Source organism: Bos grunniens, chromosome 7 (assembly GCF_055505025.1).
Source record: "Bos grunniens cultivar Pamir isolate PY7600 chromosome 7, Bosgru_T2T1.0, whole genome shotgun sequence".
Taxonomy (NCBI): Eukaryota; Metazoa; Chordata; class Mammalia; order Artiodactyla; family Bovidae; genus Bos; species Bos grunniens.
In genome coordinates, this window is record NC_141171.1 from 59890261 (window position 1) to 59904441 (window position 14181).

General features: G+C 41.0%; 1 protein-coding gene across 4 annotated transcripts in view; it reads right to left on the reverse strand.

Annotated features, from left to right (window-relative positions):
• HTR4 (5-hydroxytryptamine receptor 4) overlaps nucleotides 1-14181 on the reverse strand; it is a 197454-nt gene that overhangs the window by 81364 nt on the left and 101909 nt on the right. For all 4 annotated transcript variants that reach the window (XM_086412335.1, XM_086412333.1, XM_086412334.1 and 1 more), the window contains exons 3-4: nucleotides 6023-6148; nucleotides 4329-4529 (exon numbers count right to left, since the gene is read on the reverse strand). In XM_086412335.1, the coding sequence (XP_086268461.1) occupies nucleotides 4329-4529; nucleotides 6023-6148 (327 nt within the window). The remainder of the gene's footprint in view (nucleotides 1-4328; nucleotides 4530-6022; nucleotides 6149-14181) is intronic.

Consider the following 14181-nt stretch of genomic DNA (forward strand, 5'->3'; position numbering starts at 1 on the left):
GGGAGACTTTAGGGCATTTTGTGAGCAAGCAGAGAACTCTTTGGTCAGAAAGATGTCCATGCTCCCCACCTTGTTCTGACCCCAGAAGGAACTTCTCACACCTATGTCAGAATGTTCTCAGAGATTTGAGGAATGTGCTATCCAAGGAGCATGTCCAGCTAAAAGCCCTCTGTGGACACACTTACAGTCAAGAAGTGTTAACTTCCAATAAAGAGAAAACTGAGTGCATATTTCAGAAATTAGTAAAAATGACCAAGATCCAAATGACCATCCAGCCTAGCCAACACTACTCTCTACTGCTCCCAGATAACCATTTTAATAGTTTGGTACAATTTCATTCCTACTTTGTCTCATACACACTAACTCATGTACACCCAGATACAAACATCTACATATTTATTTTCCAAAAGTGAAATTACTCTAAACATTAAAGTCTGAAACTTTCTTCCCCCCCCTACACATAATATACCAGTGATATCTTTCTAGGACATCACACATAACTCTTTCTTATGGTTTTAATGGTTGCATTATATTTCACTTTAAAAATTAGCATTTTATTACAAATACTTGGTTGGTTTTAATTTTCACAGTAAACCTTAGATTTAAAACAACCAATTATATGTAAAGCTTTAATGCTGTTTTTGACCTCCCATGACCCATATTATGTGATGCATGTATTTTAATCATATTTTGGAAATTATTTCTAATAAGTCAATAAACTTTCATTAACAGGTTTCAGTCCTCAAAGCACTAGGAAGCACAGTGGATAGAGAAAGATAGCTAGAGTAATGCATTATATGTGTATATATATATATATATATAATTTTAACTTTTTATTTTATATTGGAGTATAGCCAATTAACAATGCTGTGATGGTTGCAAGTGCACAGCAGAGCAACTCAGCCATACATAGGCATTTAATAATATATTAATGGAGTCTTGCATTTTGCTTTGATACAGAGGTCTACCATCTGGGTGGAATTAGGAATTAAGGTGAGCATTCTTGGTCGAGAGGCACTACCTACATCAGTCACCCCAAAGACTCAGAGCAGCTTTAGAGAGGACAAGACATCCTGCTAGATATCACTTGGTGAGCAGTAATATCACACTTCGCTGAGACATTCATTCTGTACTTCAGCCCAGCCTGCCCCAGCCCAGTTGTAATGGCTGGGAGGAGCACAGCAAAATAGAAGCTAGATACAAATAAGATCCCACTCTTTCAGGCTAAACTGTCCTGTAACATCTAGAGTGAACCTTCCAGCTCAATGAGAATGTCACTCTTGGGACAGAAAATGATGGGAGATAAATGGCAAGTTTCCAAGACTCTCAGAAGAAAACAAAATCATTTGACTTCATTTATTAATAACTTATGGTATTGGAGTTTCTGACGTCCACTCTCAGAGAAAGAAATGGAATTATTGGCAGCACTGTTCAAAAAGAGAAATGTGCTGAACATTCCATTTGTTCAACGGTATTTATAAAATTCCTAAATCAGTATTTATGTAATTACTGGTTAACTGACAGTCTCCCAAATAAAACGTAAGTTCTGTGAGGGCAAGAGCTTTGTCCTTACTCATACTCTTGCACTTTTTCCCATGGCAGGGGGACAGAGACATTTAAGAGAAAAAAATGAAAGAAAAATCAGTTGTGGTTTTAATCACAATTGCACTAAGTTTTTAAAGGAGAAGACTGGATCTGACCAGCTCAGAGAGGACTTCTGCAAGAAGGAGAGGATTGAGCTAAAATGTGAAACATATGCGAGACAGGAGGGAGCAAAGGAGCTTTGTGGGCAGAGGGATGAGCCAAGGCCCTGAGGTGGCTGAGTACAGAGCACTAGAAAGGTCAAGAGTGAGGCTGGTGAAGGGCATCAGGAGCATAAAGTGGGGCTGGACATATAGGTAGCAAATAGATGATGCAAAACTCTACAAGCCAAGGAGTTTGGTCTTATTTTTGGTGCAATGAATAGCCATTGAAGGGTTTTAAGCAAAAGAACAACAGGATAAGAGCTGCAGTATTAGAAGAGAGCTTGTAAACACTGAGTGGATTAGAGGGGATAAAAGGAATGTGGGGAAAATAATTAGGAGGTTGTTGCAGTGATATCCAAAAGACAATAATAGTCTGGACTAGAATGACAGAGATGGGAAGAAATAGACTCAGATCTGTGATGGAAGGAAAGTAAATAGGACTTGTCATTACTTAAATGCAGTGGATAAGGAAAGACCACATTAAGAGTAACTACCTGGTTTCTAGGTGTGGCAGCTGCTGGAAAAGCTACTCACTGAGAAGGAGGTCCAAGTTTGGTAAGAAAGACCATGGGTTGTATGGACAGAAACTGAAATTAGCATCCACTAACATTGAGGGCTGTGCCAAGCTGGGTCAATGCTATGCTTTAAATGGATCATCTAATTCATCCTAACTGCCATCCTATAAAATAGGTGCTGCTGCTCCCATTTTTAGAGATGAGAAAACTGAGATTTGGAAAGGCTTAGTAATTTATTGCCATTCTCAGAGCTAAAAATTGGCTGAGCTGGGATGTGAACCTGGATTTCCTTGGCTCTAAAGCAGATGGTTCTTAATTACCAGCCCATACTGCTTCATGACAACTGAGGTCTACTTAGGAAAAATTTCATGGTTTCAAAAGGGCATGATACTTACCCTAGAACTCTGAAGCCAAACCTTCCTCGGAAACCTTCAGTTTTCCTCTCCAGGCCTCCCAGAACAACTGTCCACATCAGCAAGATGATTCTACACTTTCTCCCATCCTTCACTCCCCACCCACTCAGGCTTTTGGCCAACCTTCAAGGTTACCTCCAGTTGCCCTCATCTCCTCAATTTTGCCTTCTCTGAATTAATATGATATTTTCAGTCTCACCACTTAGTTTGGCAACACTTACATGAGGGCTACCCTGCAGGATGTCCATATATTCTCAACTTCCTCACATTTTATTTTTCCTATTGTAGATTTTTTTTTTAACAGTATGTACTGACTGTCTTATAAAGCCTTTCAAGCACTGAAGTCAGATTGTCGTAAATAAGCTAATAAACACAAAAACTGTGACACTCTGGTTCTGGCGGCCAAACAACAGCTCTGCTTTACCAATGTTATTATCTCTAGTTGTCGAGTGGAATCTCATTGCATTTAAATTACACACATTCATCTATATATTCTTGGCAGAGCAAGAGACAGAGAACATGCACATTTTAAACAGAGCAGGCCATTATGCATGCCATTCTAATCCATAAACACGTGTCCCATAAAATAGATGAATTAACTGATTTGAGTCCCTAAGGATCTTTTCCAGTATGGATAATTATCTGGACAAACTCTGATTTTAGTGTATAAAGGTACATATTTTAGATAAACCACAATCTAATTTTAAGTCAACTATTCTTCCTATTGCTCTATTAAGGAACCTATCCTAGTGACCTATCCCAAGATTAGGGGGAAAGTTGGGTCTCCTGGACTAATAAAGAGACAGTAAGAGATTGTCCCTGGCAATTCTGATAACACAAGACTTTCACACCATACTTTCTTTTGGGATCTACCCCTAAGATATGACTACAGTGATGGCAGTATATGTTCGGTTAATCATCTGACTTTTAAATTGTATTCTCCCTTTATTATTGAAAATAAATAAGCAGGAACTAGAAAATGAAAAGTGCTGATACAACTGATAAACACATGTCTCCAACAAATGAGGCAAAGATCGAAATCATTAGGCCTCCTGAAGTCAAATGTGAAAAAAGAAGAACCCAGCTATGCAAAAGGAATGGAATTCTAACTTGGGCCCAAAAAGCAAACAATTATTAGGGATTTTATAATCACCTTTGATTTTTTGGAAAAGAGCCTCCCCGGTCACAGGCACAAATCTAAATATGCACATAAAATTATGATACAGGTGCATTATCAGAAGGTTGTATTCAAACAGAACATTATCACTCTGAACTACCCTGCTGCCTACTTGGCAGATAGGTTAATTCTTGCTTCTCAGCATCCTCAGGATTTTCTTCGTGCCATCAGCATACAATTTCAGGCTTACCTATGGGAAACATGGTTGCCGGTACCTATCACTATTTAGACTGTAAGCTCCTTGCAGGCAGCTTCTAGGCCTTACTCATCTCTGTGTCTGCAGTGCCTTAGAGAATGCCTGACTAAAAGAGGGTGCTGTACAAAAGCCGGAGAGTGAATAAATAAGTGAACAGCCAGATTTACCTCTCTGAGATTCATTTCCTCTTATGAATCAAAGAAGAAAAAAGACACAGCCCAATGGCCATCAGGTTGTTGTCTCCAGTACGGAGCTACACTTTGTACACAGTTCTGGCCTTACCTATCCAGAGAAATGCAGCACAGGTGAAAAATCGATGCTGTTGTGAGCAGGACATCCAGAGATGTCCGGACAAGGCAGAACATCTCCCCGTAAATCCAGATGTCTTGAACCAGCTCAATGGCACCAAAGGGCATCACCAGCACTGACACCAGCAGATCCGCAAAGGCAAGAGACACAATGAAATAATTGGTTTTTATTTTCCTGTGGGTGAAAAAGTGTAAGGGAGGAGGCAATGGGAAGGATGAAGGAAAGAGGTTAGGGGAAAAGGAGCAGGGAAGAAAAGAGAAGGAAAAGGAAGCAAAGAAATAAGGGAAGAAGGGAGGAAAGAAAAGGAGAGAAAAGTCAGATGTGCAACATATGCTGTGAGATTCAGTTTCCCCATCTGTCTTGTGTGTGGTCCAGTCACTTTGGACTTCTCCAGACCCCTGGCACCATAAGTCCTCTCTTGCCCTCGTCTGTGACCACACTGGCCTGACTTGAGCTCCCCCATGCACAGAGACCCTCCCGAGGGTCTTTATGGGGTGTTTTCTCTCCCTACTGTTGGCCTAGCTATACCCTACCAACTCGTTGAGCCTGGTTTAGTCATTCCCAGGAATCCCTCCCAAGGTGCCCCCCTCACAAAGAGAGTCAAATTCCACCATCTTCTACTTTTAGACTGACTACCATGTGCCTCACATTTGTCACAGTGCTTAGAATTTCGTTTTTATGTTTTCTTGATTAGAGCATGTCTTACTTTAAGAGGAAGATAGCAACAGATGGGACAGAACTGAACCTTTCATCCCCTTTTGTGGCCTGGTGGATCTTAATCTAGGCTGCACAATAGAATCACCTAGTAAATGTGTCTAAATATCAATGCCCAGGTCTTGCCCTGGATCTATTACTTAAGGGACTCTGTGTGATGAACCCACTTACCCACCCCTAAGTTCACCAAATAAAATATACGGCACTCAGTTAAATGTGAACCTCAGATACACAACAAATAATTTTCTAATATAAGTATATTCCAGATATCATGTCAGACACACTCCTGCAATACATTAGTAATTTTAAAAGAGTCTTTAGGTGGTTCTAATTGCAGCCAAGGATGAAGTGGAAAGAGCAGAAGACCAAGGTTTAAATCCTAGATCAGCCACTAGTCAGCTATCCTTTTGGGGCTTCCCTGGTGGCTTAGATGGTAAAGAATCTGCCTACAATGCAGAAGACCCAGGTTCAATCCCTGAGTAAGGAAGATCCCCTGGAGAAGGGAATGGCAACCCACTCCAGTATTCTAGCCTGGAGAATCCCATGGACAGAGGAGCCTGGTGGGTTATAGTCCATGAAGTCACAAAGAGTTGGACATGACTGAGCGACTAAGCACACACACAGCTATCCTTTCTTTGAATCAGTTAATAAAGTGAGGAGGTTAGATATGCTCTCAGACATTACATATAGTGATCACAACTATTGCAGAAAAAACAACATAGGAAAAAAGTCAGGATGGAAATGCACTTACATGCTTATACTTGTTATGTCAGAACTGTGAGATTATATGTGATTTTTTTCCCCTGCTCCATCTTCCAAACATCATTGCCATGTATCTTTTTCCCTTCATAGCTATAAATTCTAGTGGAAATTATAAATTCAGACTCCAGTTCTCCATGGAGAGCCCCAAACTCCACCCAGGTTTTCTCATGAGGTTGCCTCACATGACTCACCTGAGCTGCCTGTCCCTGCACACAGCCACCATCACCAGCAGGTTCCCCAAGATAGCCATCAGGATAACTGCTGAGAGAAATGTGAGCAGCACGACCTTCTCCACTGACCTGAAACCCGCCTTGGAACTGGAAGACACACAAACACGAAGAACTGAAGGAAACTCTTAAGACACAAAAAGAAAATTAGTTTTTTCCTTCATTCATTTTCAGAAAAGTAACTTCACTGTCGAAGCTGCAAACACACATGTATTGTACACCTAATACATGCCAATGTTTGCACTTGTCACTTTACATGTTATTCTGGTTAACTCCTACATAATGAGAAGGAGGAGGCTCAGAGAGGTGTTAACTACCCTGAGATTGCACAGTAATTCTCTATGAGAGAACTTGAGGCTTTCCTTCAAGAGCACTGAGCTTAGCTTGTGCTCAGAAAGCTTATTTGGTTGATTCTTGTTTGGCACACCAACACAGCTAGGTTGTAAGCTCCATGATGCAGGGACATTGCCTGTTTTCTCCATTGACAATTCAATTTCAATACATCATTCATATTTAGTGAAAGAAGGAATGATGGCATCAAATGAGCAAATGAAGGTAACTTGAACCAGTAATATGTGTGAACACAAAGGCCATCTGTGTTCAGTACCTCATCCCAGTCCACATAGAAGCTTCTGTGTGCAGGTGGGCTGTCCAAGGACTAGGTCACGGCTTGAAGGTTGTTTGTTCCTAAATGGCTGACTTGGACAAACTGTTCTTGGATTATGTGAAGCCCACTGGAAATACAGAATCCATCAATAAACCCAGGGATTCCTTTCACTGCCTTGAACTACATTTCTTTTTGTGCCCAATACAACAGTTCAAATTTGAGCACTTGTGAATTTTAGCAACTGATTCATTTCTATAAACCCAGCCCTCCTAATGTCAATTCAACATTCTGTCTTACTAACTTGGAAGTGAGTGTCCCCTGTCGATAAAAGCACAATAAATGCAGATTGTTCAGAAGCTGCAGGGAAATGTTTGCTTTTTAATATGTTTTTTAAAATGTTCTTTTTAAATGAAGTTTCAAAGGATCTTAAAACTTTTAGACCCAAACACACATTTCAATATGGAGAAACTAAGACTCAGTGAGAGGAACTGAGTTGCCAGAGTGTGTTAGCATCTAGACCAGGAGAAGCTAACTCTGTTAGCCAGTAATCCAAGTCTATGCCCTGACCAATAATGCTGAAGAAGCTGAAGCTGAACGATTCTATGAAGACCTACAAGACCTTCTAGAACGAACACCCAAAAAAGATGTCCTTTTCATCATAGGGGACTGGAATGCAAAAGTACAAAGTCAAGAAATACCTGGAGTAACAGGCAAATTTGGCCTTGGAGTACAGAATGCAGCAGGGCAAAGGCTAATAGAGTTTTGCCAAGAGAATGCACTGGTCATAGCAACACCTTCCAACAATACAAGAGAAGACTCTACACATGAACAACACCAGATGGTCAATACCAAAATCAGATTGATTATATTCTTTGCAGCTAAAGATGGAGAAGCTCTATACAGTCAGCAAAAACAAGACTCAGGGCTGACTGTGGCTCAGATCATGAACTCCTTATTGCCAAATTCAGACTTAAATTGAAGAAAGTAGGGAAAACCACTAGACCATTCGGGTATGACCTAAATCAAACCCCTAATGATTATACAGTGGAAGTGAGAAATAGATTCAAGGGATTAGATCTGATAGACAGAGTGCCTGAAGAACTATGGACGGAGATTTGTGACATTGTACAGGAGGCAGGGATCAAGACCATCTTCAAGGAAAAGAAATGCAAAAAGGCAAAATGGTTGTCTAAGGAGGCTTTACAAATAGCTGAGAAAAGACGAGAAGTGAAAGGCAAAGGAGAAAAGGATAGATATACCCATTAGAATGTAGAGTTCCAAAGAATAGCAAGGAGAGATAAGAAAGCCTTCCTCAGTAAACAGTGCAAAGAAATAGAGGAAAACAATAGGATGGGAAAGACCAGAGACCTCTTCAAGAAAATTAGAGATACCAAGGGAAATTTTCATGCAAAGGTGGGCACAATAAAGGTCAGAAATGGTATGGACCTAAGAGAAGCAGAAGATATTAAGAAGAGGTGGCAAGAATACACAGAAGAACTATACAAAAAAGATCTTCATGACCAAGATAATCATGATGGTGTGATCACTCACCTAGACCCAGACATTCTGGAATGTGAAGTCAGGGGGGCCTTGGGAAACATCACTAGGAACAAAGCTAGTGGAGGTGATAGAATTCCAGTTGGGCTACTGAAAATCCTAAAAGATGATGCTGTGAAAGTGATGCACTCAATATGCCAGCAAATTTGGAAAACTCAGCAGTGGCCACAGGACCAGAAAGGGTCAGTTTTCATTCCAATCCCAAAGAAAGGCAATGCCAAAGAATGCTCAAACTGCCGCACAGTTGCACTCATCTCACACACTAGTAAAATGATGCTCAAAATTCTCCAAGCCAGGCTTCAACAGTACATGCACCATGAATTTCCAGATGTTCAAGCTGGATCTAGAAAAGGCAGAGGAACCAAATATCAAATTGCCAACATCTGTTAGATCATTGAACAAGCAAGAGAATTCCAGAAAAACATCTACTATTGCTTTATTGACTATACCAAAGCCTTTGACTGTGTGGATTACAACAAACTCTGGGAAATTCTTCAAGAGATGGGAATACCAGACCACCTGACCTACCTCTTGAGAAATCTGTATACAGATCAGGAAGCAACAGTTAGAACTGGACATGGAACAACAGACTGGTTCTAAATAGGGAAAGGAGTACATCAAGGCTGTATATTGTCACCTGCTTATTTAACTTATATGCAGAGTGCATCATGAGAAACACGGGGCTGGATGAAGCACAAACTGGAATCAAGATTGCTGGGAGAAATATCAGTAACCTCAGATATGCAGATGACACCACCCTTATGGCAGAAAGTGAAGAAGAACTAAAGAGCCTCTTGATGAGAGTGAAAGAGGAGAGTGAAAATGTTGGCTTAAAGCTCAACATTCAGAAAACTAAGATCATGGCATCTGATCCCATTACTTCATGGCAAATAGATGGGGAAACAATGGAAGCAGTGAGAGACTCTATTTTTGGGGCTCCAAAATCACTGCAGATGGTGACTGCAGCCATGAAATTGAAAGACACTTGCTCCTTGGAAGAAAAGTTATGACCAACCTAGACAGCATATTAAAAAGCAGAGGCATGACTTTGCCAACAAAGATCCGTCTAGTCAAAGCTATGGTTTTTCCAGTAGTCATGTATGGATGTGAGAGTTGGACTATAAAGAAAGCTGAGCACTGAAGAATTGATGCTTTTGAAATGTGGTGTTGGAGAAGACTCTTGAGAGTCCCTTAAACAGCAAGAAGATCCAACCAGTCCATCCTAAGGGGGATCAGTCCTGACTATTCATTGGAAGGACTGATGCTGAAGCTGAATCTCCAATACTTTGGCCACCTGATGTGAACTGACTCATTTAAAAAGACCCTGATGCTGGGAAAGATTGAAGGCGGGAGGAGAAGGGGATGACAGAGGATGAGATGGTTGGGTGGCATCACAGACTCAGTGGACATGAGTTTGAGTAAGCTCCCAAGTTGGTGATGGACAGGGAGGCCTGGAGTGCTGCAGTCCATGGGGTCACAAAGAGTCAGACATGACTGAGTGACTAAACTGAATGAACTGGGCACACAGGTCCCAACAAGAAAGAATATCTTCACTGAGCTCTTTTGATTGGAAACCAAGATAGCTTCTAGTTTGAAATGGCAGCAGCCCGCCAAGTCTGGGCTCTGGCTTTGTCTGAAACCTTTTTGTTAAACCTGGCATGGAAGACAAGATGACAACTGGAATAAAGAATCAGAAATTTCCACTCAGCTCACAAGTAGCTTTGTTGCTTCACTGAAGTCCTTATGGCTGGATTCAAATGAAAAGAATTTTAGGTTATGTCCATCTAAATCACCCTTCTGCACCTAAATTCCAACTGTTGCTGGTACAAATCATAGACAGGTGAGATTTAACTCAATGAGGAAAGACTTCAGTAGGCTGTTTAGCCCACCCCAAACTATTTCGATTTTAGGCCATGTTAATTGAGGTAAAGTGTCTAATAAAGGAGGTAATAATGCTTTTTGTCTTGTCTTCTTGGAGGCTCTGACTCAGAACCCTTGTGAAATTTGTTCCCCTTTCTAGGTCAAGGCTATGGTTTTTCCAGTGGTCATGTATGGATGTGAGAGTTGGACTGTGAAGAAAGCTGAGCGCCAAACAATTGATGCTTTTGAACTGTGGTGTTGGAGAAGACTCTTGAGAGTCCCTTGGACTGCAAGGAGGTCCAACCAGTCCATCCTAAAGGAGATCAGTCCTGGGTGTTCATTGGAAGGACTGATGTTGAAGCTGAAACTTCAGTACTTTGGCCACCTCATGGGAAGAGTTGACTCATTGGAAAAGACTCTGATGCTGGGGGTGGATTGGGGGTGGGAGGAAAAGGGGACGACAGAGGACAAGATAGCTGGATGGCATCATCGACTTGATGGACGTGAGTCTGAGTGAACTCCGGGAGATGGTGATGGACAGGGAGGCCTGGCGTGCAGTGATTCATGGGGTCACAAAGAGTCAGACATGACTGAGCGACTGAACTGAACTGAACTAGGTCTCTAAACTTGTGCCTTCTTCCTGGAATGCTTCTTCTCAATATTCATGTCTCAGATTAAAGTTCACCCCATTTAATTGCTACACTCAAACATTTTTCATTTTCTTATAACCTTTATTGTTATCCAGAATAATAACTTCTGCTATTACTGTCTGTGCCCTACCTCCACAGGCTGACTTTTGGTTATCTTTTTCACCACAATTCCTAGTGCCTGGCACAGTGTCTAACCTATACTGTGTGCAGTGTAAAGGTAGATGCAGTATATAGGAAGTGCATGATCACTTGCTGAGAGAAAGATATTGAATCATAATGGTGAGGTTTATTCTTCAATGTCTTTGGACAGGTTGCAGGTATAGAAAAGGTTTTACCTAGACAAGAGGAGACCCAGGGATGAAACATAAAAGCTATTTTTAACTCTCTGAGGACTGTCCTTTGAAATAAGAGTAGATTTATGCATTGATTCATTCAACAATACTTTCTAAGCACCTGCCCTGCATTAGGCATTGTTGTAGCCTTAGAGCAGCAGAAATAAGCAAAACGGAGAGCAATAAATAGATAAGCAAGAATATAGATACATTTAGTTAGTAATATGAACTGCAAGTGGGGGCTGAAAGCCTGGTTATTAAATGGGGGTTGTCAGTGAAGCTCAGCGATAGGATTGTCACAGCTTATGACCTCCAGGTTATGTAACTATGTGGGACCAGTGAACAGTCTCTAAACAGTGGCTCTCTACGTTGGCTGCATATGGAAATCACCTGAAGAGCCTTAGAAAATGCTGATACTAGAACCCGATTCTCAAAGACTCTGATTTAGTTACTCTGGGTCGCAGCCTGAATATTAGAATTTTTAAAAACTCCCAAGTGATTCTGATGTGCAACCAAAGTTAAGAATCACTGCTAAAAGGAGGGAAGGGCTTCCCTGGTGGCTCAGAGGTTAAAGCGTCTGCCTGAAATGAGGGAGACCTAGGTTTGATCCCTGGGTCAGGAAGATCCCCTGGAGAAGGAAATGGCAACCCACTCCAGTATTCTTGCCTGGAGAATCCCATGGATGGAGGAGCCTGGTGGGCTACAGTTCACGGGGTTGCAAAGAGTTGGACACGACTGAGCGTGGGCACAATATCTTTCTAATAACTAAGGATGATCCACAGTAGCTTCCCAGTGTCGTTCTGAGTGCCCTGGCTCAGGAAGTGTTTAAGAATATCTAGGTGTCAATTAGATACGACTTCACATATTAGGATAGTTATTATAAAAACAAAACAAAACTGAAAAATAACAAGTGTTGGTGAGAATGACAATAAGCTGGAACTTCAGTGCATTTCTGATAGAAATGTAAAATGGTACAACTGCTATGGAAAATAGTTTGGTGCTTTCTCAAAATGCTAAATATAGAATAACTATGTGATTCAGCAGTATCAGTCCTAGGTGTACACTCTGAAGAATCAAAAGCATGGACATGAATAGAGATATTCACTCCAATGTTCATAATAGCATTATTCACAATAGCCAAAAGGTAGAAACAACTCAAGAGTCAATCAACAGGTGAAAGAATAAAAAGAATGCAGCACATACATACTATGGAATTTTTGTTCAGTCATAAAAAGATATTAAGTTCTCATCCATGCTACAATATGGATAAACCGTCAAAACATTATGCTCTGTGAAATTAACCAGACACAAAAAGACAAACATTGTATAATTCCATTTATACGAACAGCCTAAAACAGGCAAATTCTTAGAGAAACAAAGTAGAATAGTGTTTACCAGGGGCTGGGATAGGTAGAGGAGAGGGGAATGGGGATTTATTTAATGAGTATAGAATCTCTATTTGGGGTGATGAAAAATTCTGGAAATGGATAATGGTAATGGCTGCACACCACTGTGAGTGATCATCTTGCCACTCAATTGTACATGTAAAATGGTTCCTGTATATATTAACTAAGTTTTATGTCGTGTACGTTTTATCACAATAAAAAAGAATACATCAGTTCAGTTCAGTTGCTCAGTCATGTCCAACTCTTTACAACCCCATGGATGCAGCACGCCAGGCCTCCCTGTCCATCACCAACTCCTGGAGCTTACTCAAATTCATGTCCAATGAGTTGGTGATGCCATCCAACCATCTCATCCTCTGTCATCCCCTTCTCCTCCCGCCTTCAATCTTTCCCAGCATCAGGGTCTTTTTAAATGAGTCAGTTCACATCAGGTGGCCAAAATATTGGAGATTCAGCTTCAGCATCAGTCCTTCCAACGAATATTCGGGACTACTTTTCTTTAGGATGGACTGGTTGGGTCTCCTTGCTGTTTAAGGGACTCTCAAGAGTCTTCTCCAACACCACAGTTGAAAAGCATCAATGCTTTGGTGCTCAGCTTTCTTTGTAGTCCAGCTCTCACATCCATACATGACCACTGGAAGAACCATAGCTTTGACTAGACGGATCTTTGTTGACAAAGTCACGTCTCTGGGTTGGTCATAACTTTTCTTCCAAGGAGCAAGCGTCTTTCAATTTCATGGCTGCAGTCACCATCTGCAGTGATTTTGGAGCCCCAAAAAATAAAGTCTGACACTGTTTCCATTGTTTCCCCGTCTATTTGCCATGAAGTAATGGGACCAGATGCCATGATCTTAGTTTTCTGAATGTTGAGCTTTAAGCCAACATTTTCACTCTCCTCTTTCACTCTCATCAAGAGGTTCTTTAGTTCTTCTTCACTTTCTGCCATAAGGGTGGTTCATCTGCATATTTGAGGTTATTGATATTTATCCTGGCAATCTTGATTCCAGCTTGTGCTTCTTCCAGCCCAGCATTTCTCATGATGTACTTTGCATATAAGTTAAATAAGCAGGTGACAGTATACAGCCTTGATGTACTCCTTTCCCTATTTGGTACCAGTCTGTTGTTCCATGTCCAGATCTAACCGTTGCTTCCTGATCTGTATACAGATTTCTCAAGAGGTAAGTCAGGTGGTCTGGTATTCCCATCTCTTTCAGAATTTTCCAGAGTTTGTTGTGATCCACACAATCAAAGGCTTTGGAATAGTCAATAAAGCAATAGTAGATGTTTTTCTGGAACTCTCTTGCTTGTTCAATGATCTAACGGATGTTGGCAATTTGATATTTGGTTCCTCTGCCTTTTCTAAATCCAGCTTGAACATCTGGAAATTCATGGTTCGCGTACTGTTGAAGCCTCGCTTGGAGAACTTTGAGCATTACTTTACTAGCGTGTGAGATGAGTGCAATTGCGCAGTAGTTTGAGCATTCTTTGGCATTGCCTTTCTTTGGGATTGGAATGAAAACTGACCCTTTCCGGTCCTGTGACCACTGCTGAGTTTTCCAAATTTACTGGCATATTGAGTGCATCACTTTCACAGCATCATCTTTTAGGTTTTGAAATAGCCCAACTGGAATTCTATCACCTCCACTAGCTTTGTTCCTAGTGAATACATGGATGACCCTATATCAGGATGCTATATGGTTTCTTGTACTTG